This window comes from Oncorhynchus gorbuscha, linkage group LG07 (genome assembly GCF_021184085.1).
Source record: "Oncorhynchus gorbuscha isolate QuinsamMale2020 ecotype Even-year linkage group LG07, OgorEven_v1.0, whole genome shotgun sequence".
NCBI classification, from domain to species: Eukaryota; Metazoa; Chordata; class Actinopteri; order Salmoniformes; family Salmonidae; genus Oncorhynchus; species Oncorhynchus gorbuscha.
This window is the reverse complement of record NC_060179.1, coordinates 78,233,389-78,248,650: the sequence shown is the minus strand read 5'-3', so window position 1 is coordinate 78,248,650 and position 15,262 is coordinate 78,233,389. Positions and strand designations below refer to the sequence as shown.

General features: G+C 42.9%; 1 protein-coding gene across 1 annotated transcript; it reads right to left on the bottom strand.

Annotated features, from left to right (window-relative positions):
• Positions 1 to 4,929: 4,929 nt before the first annotated feature.
• LOC124039052 (complement C1q tumor necrosis factor-related protein 1-like) lies at positions 4,930 to 8,149 on the bottom strand. The gene is made up of 3 exons (XM_046354932.1): positions 7,824 to 8,149; positions 7,187 to 7,323; positions 4,930 to 6,545 (listed from the first exon to the last, which is right to left on the bottom strand). The coding sequence occupies exons 1-3, from the start codon at positions 8,147 to 8,149 to the stop codon at positions 5,995 to 5,997; spliced, it is 1,014 nt and encodes a 337-aa protein (XP_046210888.1). The 3' UTR covers positions 4,930 to 5,994.
• Between the last annotated feature and the right edge of the window lie 7,113 nt (positions 8,150 to 15,262).

The following is a 15,262-nucleotide window of genomic DNA, read 5'->3' as shown; positions in this document are numbered from 1 at the left end:
GGCTCACACACACCATCAAATACCCAGGGGAATTAGAGACACGCCCCATACAAGACAGGCTCACACACACCATCAAATACCCAGGGGAATTAGAGACACGCCCCATACAAGACAGGCTCACACACACCATCAAATACCCAGGGGAATTAGAGACACGCCCCATACAAGATAGGCTCACACACACCTAAATAAGCATGCAAGGATACCATTTCTCTCATGCATTCTCTAAACCTCCCTGTCACTCAAACAAACAACAGAGCATTTCTTTGATGTATTTTTAATGAATATGAACCATATACATTCTCAGCTTAATCTTTATATATCAAAACTACTTTTCAAACAATCCATACTGTTATGGCTGCCAGGTCGTCATTGTAAATAAAATGTTGTTCTTATTTGACTAGCCTGAATGAATAAAAAGTTCAATTAAAAGAAAGTAAACATTAAGTAAACAGTAGACAGCTTTCACTGACAGTATGTCAAATATGTACATCTGCAGGCACTAAAACAGTTTCCTGTCATTTCTGTTCTTGGGTAAGTATTTCCTGTTCACATCCTTTTTTACTTCCATTTTAGCTCATCGAAAAGGGTTGGATGACTTTGTCTGGACCCTGTTACCTGTCCAGACAAATAAGTAATTAATTAGGAATGTTTTTTCTAGTCAGGACATGTGATTGGGGAAAAAACCCCTTGAGTTTCACTTATACTGAACAAAAATATAAACATATAAAAAAGTTTGTTTACATCCATGTTAGTGAACTTTTTTATTATTTGTCAAGATAATCCATCCTCCTGACAGGTGTGGCATATCAAGAAGATGATTAATCACCATGATCATTACACAGATGCACCTTGTGCTGGGGACAATAAAAGGCCACTCTTAAATGTGCAGTTTTGACACACAACACAATGCTGCAGATGTCTCAAGTTTTGAGGGAGCATGCTGACTGCAGGAATGTCCGCCAGAGCTGTTGCCAGAGATTTCATGTTCAGTTCTCTACCAAAAGCCGCCGACAAACATCCTTTTAGAGAATTTGGCAGTATGTCCCACCAGCCTCTCAATCGCAGACCATGTGTCACTATGTCAACCCAAGACCTCCACATCTGGCTTCTTCACCCGCGGGATCATCTGAGACCAGCGACCTGGACAGCTGATGAAACTGAGGAGTATTTCTGTCTGAAATAAAGCCCTTTTATGGGGAAAAACTCATTCTGATTGGCTGGACCTGGCTCCCCAGTGGGTGGGCCTATGCCCTCCCAGGCCCACCCATGGCTGCACCCCTGCCCAGTCATGTGAAATCCACAGATTAGGGCCTTATACATTTATTTCAATTGACTGATTTCCTCATATGAACTGTAGAAACATATTTTAAATTGTTGCATGTTACATTTATATTTTTGTTCAGTATAAATTACTTGACCTACAATGACCTGTCATTCAAAAGCTATGAGGGGAAGTTTGGTTTTGGTTTTGGAACACGGCCCAACTAGGACCCATGGATAGGGTGTGAGGATTTGGTTTTGGAACAAGGCCCAACTAGGACCCATGGATAGGGTGTGAGGGTTTGGTTTTGGAACAAGGCCCAACTAGGACCCATGGATAGGGTGTGAGGGTTTGGTTTTGGAACAAGGCCCAACTAGGACCCATGGATAGGGTGTGAGGGTTTGGTTTTGGAACAAGGCCCAACTAGGACACATGGATAGGGCGTGAGGGTTTGGTTTTGGAACAAGGCCCAACTAGGACCCATGGATAGGGTGTGAGGGTTTGGTTTTGAAACAAGGCCCAACTAGGACCCATGGATAGGGTGTGAGGATTTGGTTTTGGAACAAGGCCCAAATAGGACCCATGGATAGGGTGTGAGGGTTTGGTTTTGGAACAAGGCCAAACTAGGACCCGTGGATAGGGTGTGAGGGTTTGGTTTGGAATGGGGCCCTGGCCTTGGAGGCTAATACTGAGCTCTAGGGACTTCTTCATCTGATTGGCTGTCATCAACTTGTATAAACAGAATATTGGGAAACCATCCTTGACATACTAAATGACTTGAGGTTTCATGAAAAGTGAATACTGCATTGTGGTACCAACAAAAATATATATATTTTTTTTTTGTCAAACTTGATATGATTTTGGAATATATTTTTTTCACCACTGATGTTACACTTGACATTATAATATTTAACAATAATAAAAAGCATATCATTATACTTCAAACACTTTGCAAAATACAATACAATATATACTGTATGGATTGTTTCTTTTATCCAAACAACGCCATTTAAAAAGTGAAAGCTCCATGTGTAATTACTGTATGTGTTGTATTTTGCAGCTCATGTTCAGTACAGCTGGTCCTATTGTTGTATTATACATGGTAGGTTACATTCACAATGAAAGACTAGTGCCTGCGCCCTAAATGACACCCTATTCCCTATGTCATGCACTACTTTTTACCACGACCCATAGAGCTCTGGTCAGAAGTAGTGCACTGTCCAAGGAATAGGGTGACATTTGGGATGAATGCATTGTCAATTTTAGTCCTGGGTTTTTCATTTCATATTTCAAAGAAGGGCAACGCCACCCTAGTACAATAACCTAAACCTATAGATACAGTTTTCTTACATGGTTTGAATGTCCACAGTCACCAAACAACCAGAATGCAACTATGTGAGTGAATGTACAGATATTTAAGCACCTGTTACTTTATCTAGTCCAGGTCCTGTTGCTTTGTCTAGTCCAGGTCCTGTTGCTTTATTTAGTCCAGGTTCTGTTGCTTTATCTAGTCCAGGTCCTGTTACTTTATCTAGTCTGGGTCCTGTTACTTTATCTAGTCCAGGTTCTGTTACTTTATCTAGTCCAGGTCCTGTTGCTTTATCTAGTCCAGGTCCTGTTGCTTTGTCTAGTCCAGGTCCTGTTACTTTATCTAGTCCGGGTCCTGTTGCTTTATCTAGTCCAGGTCCTGTTGCTTTGTCTAGTCCAGGTCCTGTTGCTTTATCTAGTCCAGGTCCTGTTGCTTTATTTAGTCCAGGTCCTGTTGCTTTATCTAGTCCAGGTCCTGTTACTTTATCTAGTCTGGGTCCTGTTACTTTATCTAGTCCAGGTTCTGTTACTTTATCTAGTCCAGGTCCTGTTGCTTTATCTAGTCCAGGTCCTGTTGCTTTGTCTAGTCCAGGTCCTGTTACTTTATCTAGTCCGGGTCCTGTTGCTTTATCTAGTCCAGGTCCTGTTGCTTTGTCTAGTCCAGGTCCTGTTGCTTTATCTAGTCCAGGTCCTGTTGCTTTGTCTAGTCCAGGTCCTGTTACTTTATCTAGTCTGGGTCCTGTTACTTTATCTAGTCCAGGTTCTGTTACTTTATCTAGTCCAGGTCCTGTTGCTTTATCTAGTCCAGGTCCTGTTGCTTTGTCTAGTCCAGGTCCTGTTGCTTTATCTAGTCCAGGTCCTGTTGCTTTGTCTAGTCCAGGTCCTGTTGCTTTACCTAGTCTGGGTTCTGTTACTTTATCTAGTCTAGGTCCTGTTACTTTATCTAGTCCAGGTCCTGTTACTTTATCTAGTCCAGGTTCTGTTACTTTATCTAGTCTGGGTTCTGTTACTTTATCTAGTCCAGGTTCTGTTACTTTATCTAGTCTGGGTTCTGTTACTTTATCTAGTCCAGGTCCTGTTGCTTTGTCTAGTCCAGGTCCTGTTACTTTATCTAGTCCAGGTTCTGTTACTTTATCTAGTCCAGGTTATGTTACTTTATCTAGTCCAGGTTCTGTTACTTTATCTAGTCTGGGTTCTGTTACTTTATCTAGTCCAGGTCCTGTTGCTTTGTCTAGTCCAGGTCCTGTTACTTTATCTAGTCCAGGTTCTGTTACTTTATCTAGTCCAGGTTATGTTACTTTATCTAGTCTGGGTTCTGTTACTTTATCTAGTCCAGGTCCTGTTACTTTATCTAGTCTGGGTTCTGTTACTTTATCTAGTCCAGGTTCTGTTACTTTATCTAGTCTGGGTTCTGTTACTTTATCTAGTCTGGGTTCTGTTACTTTATCTAGTCCAGGTTCTGTTACTTTATCTAGTCCAGGTTCTGTTACTTTATCTAGTCTGGGTTCTGTTACTTTATCTAGTCCAGGTTCTGTTACTTTATCTAGTCTGGGTTCTGTTACTTTATCTAGTCCAGGTTCTGTTACTTTATCTAGTCTGGGTTCTGTTACTTTATCTAGTCTGGGTTCTGTTACTTTATCTAGTCTGGGTTCTGTTACTTTATCTAGTCCAGGTCATGTTGCTTTGTCTAGTCCAGGTCATGTTGCTTTGTCTAGTCCAGGTCCTGTTGCTTTGTCTAGTCCAGGTCATGTTGCTTTGTCTAGTCCAGGTCCTGTTGCTTTGTCTAGTCCAGGTCCTGTTGCTTTATCTAGTCCAGGTCATGTTACTTCATCTAGTCTAGGTCATTGTCATTGTATGTATGTTTTATGATATCTATGTATACAACTGTTTTACACTGGGGACAATAAAGATCTATTGAGTTCAAATTGACAATAAAGATATATTGAGTTCAAATTGACAATAAAGATATATTGACATGTAAATGGATGTGTTTACAGTGTAATATGTCTCATCTATGTCTAACTCAAACAAATATGATCTGTCTCTACATCTGAAAGCTGTGATGTCACTCCCTGACCTTAGTTATCTTTCTTTTCTTTATTATTGTGGTTAGGCCAGTGTGTGACGAGTGAGGTATGTGTAGTTTTTGTATGTCTAGGGGTTTTGTATGTCTAGGGGTTTTTGTATGTCTAGGGGTTTTTGTTTGTCTAGGGGTTTTTGTATATGTCATGGGTTTTGGTATATCTAGGGGTTTTTGTTTGTCTAGGGGTTTTTATAGGGGTTTTTGTTTTTAGGGGTTTTTGTTTGTCTAGGGGGTTGTCCTAGGGGTTTTTGTATATTGGTATATCCCAATCATGGGTTTTGGTATATCTAGGGGTTTATATGTTTATGGTTGCCTAGATTGGATCCCAATCAGAGGCAGCTGTTTGTCGTTGTCTCTGATTGGGGACCATATTTATGTAGCCATAGGCCTTGGGTATTTTGTGTGTTATTGTTTATGTGTAGTTGCATGTCAGCACTAGTTTATAGTGGCTTGTTTGTTTAAGTGTTCTTTGTTTTAATAAAAGAAGACTGTATTCCAATCAAGCTGTGCCTTGGTCTCCTGGTTACGAGGACCGGGACAGAGGAGTGCTCTTAACACATACAGTTTATCTGGGTGCAAAGTTGATACGAATCATAATACTTTGCATCACACAACATACGTGGTTCATAAAGGCTCTGCGTCCCAAATAGCACTATACCGGTATTCTGTATTTAGTGCACCGTTTTTTTTTTACCAGAACCTTATGTGTCTAAATAGGGAATGCGGTGCCGTTTGGGATGCACCCTAAGTGTTGCAGGGAGTCAATGTGTCATTTTTTAGATTTACTGGCCAAAATTGAAAGCAGTACTGTAAGAATGGTATGGCTGCAAGACGATGCTTCACGCAATCAAGGCACTTTGAACATGGTTAGTGGGCTCCTTGGGACGTCCCTACCCTGAGGATAATATTTCTCTGCTCTGTTTAACATCTTGAACAGTGGCCATCTTGAACAGTGGCCATCTTGAATTGATTCTGTTTGGCTATTTCCTGACAAAACAGATCATCAATCTTCATCAGGCTGTGTGTGCAACATGTTTTTGTCAAATTAACAAGTGGCTTGGTTTACTTCTCAAAGTAAGTCAATGTCTCTCTTGATATCTGGATTAAAATACAATAATAACACACATAAAAAGACACAAAAAGAAAGTTAAGACATTCTTCTATGAACTGGGAACCAATCTTCTTCAGATTTTGGTCTCCTTCTCGCGTCACACTGGTCCATCATACAAGCCCACAACCCCCCTAGAATGCGTCCCAAGTGGGATCCCGTTCCCTATGTAGTGGACTATACAGCCAATAGGGTGCCATTTGGGACACTGCCCCAACCGACCCCTTCCCCCTACCCCTCGCTCTTGGGCTTGATAAGGTGTCCATTGAAGGTGATGTAGGTATCAAAGTCATCGCTGAAGATGGCGTTCTCCCTCTCTCCTTTGAACAGCCGGACCCACACCTGGTCTTCTCTCTCCAGCTCTAGCATCAGGCTCTGGCTCTGCATGATGCTCCGGTCACTAGACTGGGCGTACAGGATCACCACCTCTCTCTCGTTATGCATCACATGCACATACGTCTCCTTCTGGTTCCATGTGTGCACGTTCAGGCTGAAGTAGTAGATTCCCGGCACGTAGCAGTAGAACTTGCCGGTGAACATGTTGAAGTGTCCGTAGAGGTTGACGAGCTCAGTGTCGAACACTAAGGTCTGGTAGTAGTCGTTGGAGTGGATGGCCTTCTTGCGGCCCACGGAGAAGGCAGCGTACTGGACCTTGCAGGGGTCCCCCGGGGTCCCTATGCTCCCCTTGGTGCCCTTGATGCCATTGGGCCCACGAGGGCCGGACTGGCCGGACTTGCCAGATTTACCGTAGGGCCCTCGCTGGCCGCTGTCCCCCTTATCACCTAGAGAAGGACAAAGTAGAAATGATAGAAATGACCTCAGGTCAGTGGCTGGTCACTATGGTTTCCACCGCGTATCTGTACTCAAGTTACTGACGATTAGGCTTTTGCCACATACAATGTGGCAGATGCAAATACCCACAGCTGTTATCCCCTCTCCTAACCCACTGGTTTCAAAACTAGTTTTGGCCCAAAGCCTGTTACATTCTTTTGGAGGGGGTGTTGTTTTAAAACTGCATATTTCCCAGCATGCTTTTCGAATTAATGTGAGCGATACTCACCCATGATTGTGTTTGTCAGTGACAGAGATATGATTGTTGCATTCAATACTTGTCATTGTTAAAGTCTTCACCAAATAACTGCTTTAGTAGTTGAATGAGAAATATACTCTTTATGACCAGTTTTGGCATATAGTGATCCTCCAAATTGTGGTCTGAAAATAATCACTTATGGGCCACATAAGACTTGTAAATCACAATATGCTGGTTTGAGAAGTGACTAGTATTTCCTAGAGATGGGGAAATTAAACTTCCTAAAGCATTGAGCATTTTCAGCCAAATGTGTCAAAAATAGGTCAAGTATTCAAGACGTTGATCAAACGCTAACTGCAGACCCGTTTGCTATGTATCTGTGGCACCACCTACCTTTGAGGATGGTTATGTTGATCTGTGGCACCGCCTGGTACTGTGGGTAGTGTTGTGGGTACTGGGGGTTGGCAGACTGAGTACGGACCTCCTCTCCGGGGTCACAGCACCGCTGACACTCTGTACCCCTCACCTCGCTAGCAGAGAAAACAATGTCAACGGACACAACCCCAAATGGCACCCCAACTCCCTATTTAGTGCATCACAGGGCCAAAAGTAGAGCACCATATAGGGACCCTGGTCAAGAGAAGTGTACTATATAGGGACCCTGGTCAAGAGAAGTGTACTATATAGGGTCCCTGGTCAAGAGAAGTGCTCTATATAGGGACCCTGGTCAAGAGAAGTGTACTATATAGGGTCCCTGGTCAAGAGAAGTGCTCTATATAGGGACCCTGGTCAAGAGAAGTGTACTATATAGGGTCCCTGGTCAAGAGAAGTGCTCTATATAGGGACCCTGGTCAAGAGAAGTGTACTATATAGGGTCCCTGGTCAAGAGAAGTGCTCTATATAGGGACCGTGGTCAAGAGAAGTGCTCTATATAGGGACCCTGGTCAAGAGAAGTGCACTACATATACATAGGGAATAGGGTGCCACTTGTAGTGGTATTATTAGGTAGTATGTTGTATAGCAGTAATACCTGGCATCTCTGTGGTAGTCCCAGGTGTCTGGCCTGGCATCTCTGTGGTAGTCCCTGGTGTCTGTCCTGGTGTCTGGCCTGGCATCTCTGTGGTAGTCCCTGGTGTCTGGCCTGGCATCTCTGTGGTAGTCCCTGGTGTCTGGCCTGGCATCTCTGTGGTAGTCCCTGGTGTCTGTCCTGGTGTCTGTACTCTCTCTGTCCCTGTCTTTGTTCTGGCCTTGTTCCTGGTCGTATGGGGTCCGGTAGGGTTCACCTGACTCCACCAAAATAAGCAGCACCACCCACGCACACAGGGAAGAGGGTGGAGGCCCACCACCCACATTCATCTTCAGGAAATAGGAAACAGGAAGGGACATCGGTCATGATCAGGAAGTGATTGAGCTCATAGGGTGAGGAATGGTCATCACTAGTTACCACAGCCACAAAGTAATTATGGCTAAACCCCACCTATTTCTAAAACTACTCTTCCTCAAAATCGGATTTTAAACCTACCCTAACCACACTGCTAACCTTATGCCTAACTCTAACTTTTAGCTTTCATGATTTTTACAATATGGCCAATTTTGACTTTGTGGCTGTGGTAACTAGTGAGAAGAGAGGATGCGAGGAATCAATGAAAATACAATTGAGATTCACCCGTAGATGTTGTTAATAATGGGTTTTTTTGGGACTCTAGATTTACTATGAATGGTTCTCTTTCTCTAGGAGAGTGGTTACTACATAACGGGCCAAGTTGGGGAAGGACCCAGTGTCTCTGGAGACAGAGTGGTTTGCCCTGCTGCTGTAATGTATTTGTGGGATAAACCAAATGTCTAGGATGGTGATGACACCTCGTTATGACAACATCAGAGAGTGCGTCTCAAATGTCACCCTACTACCTACAGTATATGTTTCACCAGGGCTCCGGACAAAAGTAGTGCACTATGTAGGGAATAGGGTGCCATTTGAGATGGAGACAGACTCTGAGTAAAACTGTTAATCAGTGTAAAAAACAACACTCAAAACATTTTTTTAACTAATTCCTTTCACACATTAGACTAACTCATTTCACACATCAGACTAACTCATTTCACACATTAGACTAACTCATTTCACACATTAGACGAACTCATTTCACACATTAGACAAACTCATTTCACACATTAGACGAACTCATTTCACACGTTAGACGAACTCATTTCACACATTAGACAAACTCATTTCGCACATTAGACAAACTCATTTCACACATTAGACGAACTCATTTCACACGTTAGACGAACTCATTTCACACATTAGACGAACTCATTTCACACATTAGACAAACTCATTTCGCACATTAGACAAACTCATTTCACACATTAGACGAACTCATTTCACACATTAGACTAACTCATTTCACACATTAGACGAACTCATTTCACACATTAGACGAACTCATTTCACACATTAGACTAACACCCAAATGGCGGCGGAGGAAATGGCAGCAGTTTTACCGCCGCCTAACCAATTGTGCTATTATGTGTTTTCTTTTCACTTTATTTGTAACTTATTTTGTACATAATGTTTCTGCCACTGTATTTTACGGCAAAAAAAGAGCTTCTGGATATCAGGACAGAGATCACTCACCTCGGATTAGACAAAGAGCTTCTGGATATCAGGACAGAGATCACTCACCTCGGATTAGACAAAGAGCTTCTGGATATCAGGACAGCGATCACTCACCTCGGATTAGACAAAGAGCTTCTGGATATCAGGACAGCGATCACTCACCTCGGATTAGACAAAGAGCTTCTGGATATCAGGACAGAGATCACTCAGCTCGGATTAGACAAAGAGCTTCTGGATATCAGGACAGCGATCACTCACCTCGGATTAGACAAAGAGCTTCTGGATATCAGGACAGAGATCACTCACCTCGGATTAGACAAAGAGCTTCTGGATATCAGGACAGCGATCACTCACCTCGGATTAGACAAAGAGCTTCTGGATATCAGGACAGCGATCACTCACCTCGGATTAGACAAAGAGCTTCTGGATATCAGGACAGCGATTACTCACCTCAGATTAGACAAAGATTTTTTATTCAACAAGCAGGACGCACGGGATATACTGCTAACAGCCGACAAGGCTGACATCCCTGTTATTCACAAGAGGGAAGAGACGCAGGTACAAAGGACACAGAGCGGGGTGGGAAAGCTGCCGTTACCGTCAATATTACTCACCAACGTGCAATCATTGGACAATAAATTAGACGAGGTATGATCACAAATATCCTATCAACGGGACATCAAAAACTGTAACATCTTATGTTTCACAGAATCGTGGCTGAATGATGACATGGATATTCAGCTAGCAGGATATACAATATATGAAGTAGAGTATCTTATGATAAACTGTAGACCACACTATTTGCCAGGAGAGATTTCAGCTATACTTTTCGTGGCTGTTTATTTACCACCACAGACGGATGCTGGCACTAAGACTCACTAACACTCAGTCAGCTGTATAAGGAAATAAGCAAACAGAAAACCACTCACCCAGAGTCGGCGCTCCTAGTGGCCGGAGACTTTAATGCAGGGAAACTTAAATCAGTTCTACCAAATCTCTATCAACATGTTAAATGCGCAACCAGATGGAAAACAATTCTAGATCACCTGTACTCCGCACACAGAGACGTGTACAAAGCTCTCCCTCGCCATCCATTTGGTAAATCTGACCACAATTCTATCCTCCTGATTCCTGCTTACAAACAAAAATTAAAGCAGGAAGCACCAGTGACTCGGTCTATACAAAAGTGGTTAGATGAAGCAGATACTAAACTACAGGACTGTTTTGCTATGAAAGACTAGAAGATGTTCCGGGATTCTTCAGATTGCATTGAGGAGTACACCACATTAGTCACTGCCTTTATCAATAAGTGCATTGAGGACGTCGTCCCCACAGTGACTGTACGTACATACCCCAACCAGTGGCCATGGATTACAGGCAACATTCGCACTAAACTAAAGGGTAGAGCTGCCGCTTTCAAGGTGCAGAACTCTAACCCGGGAGCTCATAAGAAATCCTGCTATGCCCTCCGATGAACCATCAACCAGACAAAGCGCCTATACAGGGCTAAGATTGATTTATACAACACCGGCTCCGCCACTTGTCTTATGTGGCAGGGCTTGCAAACGATTACAGACTACATAGGGAAGCACAGCCGCGAGCTGCCCAGTGACACAAGCCTACCAGACAAGCTAAATCCATTCTATGCTCGCTTCGAGGCAAGCAACACTGAGGCATGCATGAGAGCATCAGCTGTTCCAGATGACTGTGTGATCACGCTCTCCATAGCCGATGTGAGTAAGACCTTTAAACAGGTCAATATTCACAAGGCCGCGGGGCCATACGGATTACCAGGACGTGTGCTCCGGGCATGTGCTGACCAACTGGCAGGTGTCTTCACTGACATTTTCAACCTGTCCCTGATTCAGTCTGCAATACCAACATGTTTCAAGCAGACCACCCTAATCCCTGTGCCCAACAATGCCAAGGTAACCTGCCTAAATCACTATCACCCAGTAGCACTCACATCTGTAGCCATGAAATGCTTTGAAAGGCTGGTAATGGCTCACATCAACACCAATATCCCAGAAACCCTAGACCCACTCCAATTTCCATACCGCCCAAACAGATCCACAGATGACGCAATCTCTATTGCACTCCACACTGCCCTTTCACATCTGGACAAAAGGAACACCTACGTGAGAATGCTATTAATTGACTACAGCTCAGCATTCAACACCATAGTACCCTCAAAAATCATCACTAAGCTAAGGATCCCTCTGCAACTGGATCCTGGATCCAATCCGCCCTGGCTGGATGCCTACTCTCACATGGCACTTGCGGGGGCTTGGCCTATAGCGCTCCGGGCTATGCACGCGCACTTGCGACACCATGCTCTTTACCGCATAACACGGTGCCTGACCAGTACTACGCTGCTTCCGGTAAGCACGGGGAGTTGGCTCAGGTCTATCGCCTGACTCCGCCAATCTCCCCGTGTGCCCCCACCAAAACAATTTTTGGGGGCTGCCTCTCATGCCTGCTGCGCTGCCTTACCTCATATCGCTGCCTCTACGCTTTCGCCGCCTCCAGTTCAGCTTTCGGGCGGCGATATTCCCCAGCCTGACTCCAGGGTCCCTTACCATCTAATATCTCCTCCCAAGTCCAGGAGTCCCAAACCCTCTGCTCCTCCTTACCACGCTGCTTGGTCCGTTGGTGGTGGGTAGTTCTGTAACGGCTGTTGGTGGAAGAAGGTGAGGACCAAAGTGCAGCGTGGTACGTGTTCATCCTTTTAATAAAGGAACTGAACACTGATTAACAAAACAACAACGAGAACAACTGAAACAGTTCTGTCTGGGGCAGACACAAAAACAGAAAGCAACTACCCACAAACACCAGGTGGGAAAAGGCTACCTAAGTTTGGTTCTCAATCAGAGACAACGATAGACAGCTGCCTCTGATTGGGAACCATACCAGGCCAAACACAGAAAAGAAAACATGGAAAAACAACATAGAATGACCACCCCAACTCACGCCCGACCGAACCCAAATAGAGACATAACAAAGGAACGAAGGTCAGGGCATGACACAGAGAAGGTTTATACGCAGTCTAATATGGCAAGAGACTCGCAATAAAGGATCTGATGTATGAATAAACGGGAATATATCATGTGTGTGTGTGTGTGTGTGTGTGTGTGTGTGTGTGTGTGTGTGTGTGTGTGTGTGTGTGTGTGTGTGTGTGTGTGTGTGTGTGTGTGTGTGTGTGTGTGTGTGTGTGTGTGTGTGTGTGTGTGTGTGTGTGTGTGTGTGTGCGCATGACTTTGTCTCCTCATCCGAGAGCATGATAACTGTGATGTCAGGTGCATCTGAAGAAGTTGAAAGGCATTGTGGCCACAGCTGAATCTCTAATCCCCTGGTTAATCTCATGTGTTCACTTTATGAACTCTGACCTCTAACACTGATTCTTCATGCAAGTTGATGCTTCCCAAATGGCACCCTATTCCATTTATGGTGCTCTACTTTTGACGAGGGCCCGTAGGGCTCTGGTGGTCAACAGTAGTGCATTATATAGTGAACAGAATAAAGGCCAGACCAGGTCTACCCTTCACCCTCTGCACTGTCATTAGTTCTCTCCTCTCTCTAATCTAGACGCAGGAGGAACAGGGAAGCTATTAGAGACAGAGGATCCATCCTAAATGGTACCCAATTCAACAACAGTAAAATGGGCTTAAAGAATTCTGGAATTATTTTCCGAGCGGTTTTCCCAGTTGATGTTTACAGAGATGGTATCTAAGTGTTTGTTTTAGAGATGGTAACTAAGTGTTTGTTTTAGAGATGGTATCTAAGTGTTTGTTTTAGAGATGGTATCTAAGTGTTTGTTTTAGAGATGGTATCTAAGTATTTGTTTTAGAGATGGTAACTAAGTGTTTGCTTTAGAGATGGTAACTAAGTGTTTGTTTTAGAGATGGTAACTAGGTGTTTATTCTAGAGATGGTATCTAAGTGTTTGTTTTAGAGATGGTATCTAAGTGTTTGTTTTAGAGATGGTATCTAAGTGTTTGTTTAGAGATGGTATCTAAGTGTTTGTTTTAGAGATGGTATCTAAGTGTTTGTTTAGAGATGGTAACTAAGTGTTTGTTTTAGAGATGGTATCTAAGTGTTTGTTTTAGAGATGGTAACTAAGTGTTTGTTTTAGAGATGGTATCTAAGTGTTTGTTTTAGAGATGGTAACTAAGTGTTTGTTTTAGAGATGGTATCTAAGTGTTTGTTTTAGAGATGGTAACTAAGTGTTTGTTTTAGAGATGGTATCTAAGTGTTTGTTTTAGAGATGGTAACTAAGTGTTTGTTTTAGAGATGGTATCTAAGTGTTTGTTTTAGAGATGGTAACTAAGTGTTTGTTTTAGAGATGGTATCTAAGTGTTTGTTTTAGAGATGGTATCTAAGTGTTTGTTTAGAGATGGTATCTAAGTGCTTGTTTTAGAGATGGTCACTAAGTGTTTGTTTTAGAGATGGTATCTAAGTGTTTGTTTTAGAGATGGTATCTAAGTGTTTGTTTTAGAGATGGTATCTAAGTGTTTGTTTAGAGATGGTATCTAAGTGTTTGTTTTAGAGATGGTATCTAAGTGTTTGTTTTAGAGATGGTATCTAAGTGTTTGTTTAGAGATGGTATCTAAGTGTTTGTTTAGAGATGGTATCTAAGTGCTTGTTTTAGAGATGGTCACTAAGTGTTTGTTTAGAGATGGTATCTAAGTGTTTGTTTTAGAGATGGTAACTAAGTGTTTGTTTTAGAGATGGTATCTAAGTGTTTGTTTTAGAGATGGTATCTAAGTGTTTGTTTTAGAGATGGTATCTAAGTGTTTGTTTTAGAGATGGTAACTAAGTGCTTGTTTTAGAGATGGTATCTAAGTTTTTGTTTTAGAGATGGTATCTAAGTGTTTGTTTAGAGATGGTAACTATGTGTTTGTTTAGAGATGGTATCTAAGTGTTTGTTTTAGAGATGGTAACTAAGTGTTTGTTTTAGAGATGGTAAATAAGTGTTTGTTTTAGAGATGGTATCTAAGTGTTTGTTTTGTATACTCTGATCCATTTTACTCATTGTAGTTATTTGAAACAGTGGTTGTGACTATTTACAGCAAACGGAGGGCACATTATCACCCTTTGTATCCCCTTTTTAAGTTATTATTAATGCACATTTGTAATATTTCAAGGAGATAACTAACTAAACCAGTGTTCAAATAGTAAAGAATGAACGTTCTGTTTTCTCATAAGACGTGATTTTGAACAAAGGACGACTCTTAAATGCTTTGTTTTACAATCCCAATCCCAATCCCCCTGATATCTTCCTATCCCTCGCCTCTCTTCCCTCCAGATCCGCTCCAGAGATGTTTACGCTACAGTGGCACACACACACACACACACACACACACACACACACACACACACACACACACACACACACACACACACACACACACACACACACACACACACACACACACACACACACACACACACACACACACACTACAGTATTATATATTCTACAGTATTACGTCAGTCCTCGGACTGGTGAATTTAGGGAACGGTGAGAGAAATGGTCCATCACCAACCACAGTCCTGACCTTCACAGTCCTGACCTTCACAGTCCTGACCTTCACAGTCCTGACCTTCACAGTCCTGACCTTCACAGTGTTATTGCTTCCCATATCTCCAGGGAACTCTTGGTGTGTGTGTGCACGGAAAGCAATGTAAAACACACACCAGCACGCCCACACACACACATACTGGACATACACACACCCAGTGGTTCTCTTCTGAAGGAGAACATCTGAGAACCCTGCATCAGATACTCTGTCAGGGGCCAGCAAGGGAAAGTCCTCTGTGTGTGTGTGTGTGTGTGTGTGTGTGTGTGTG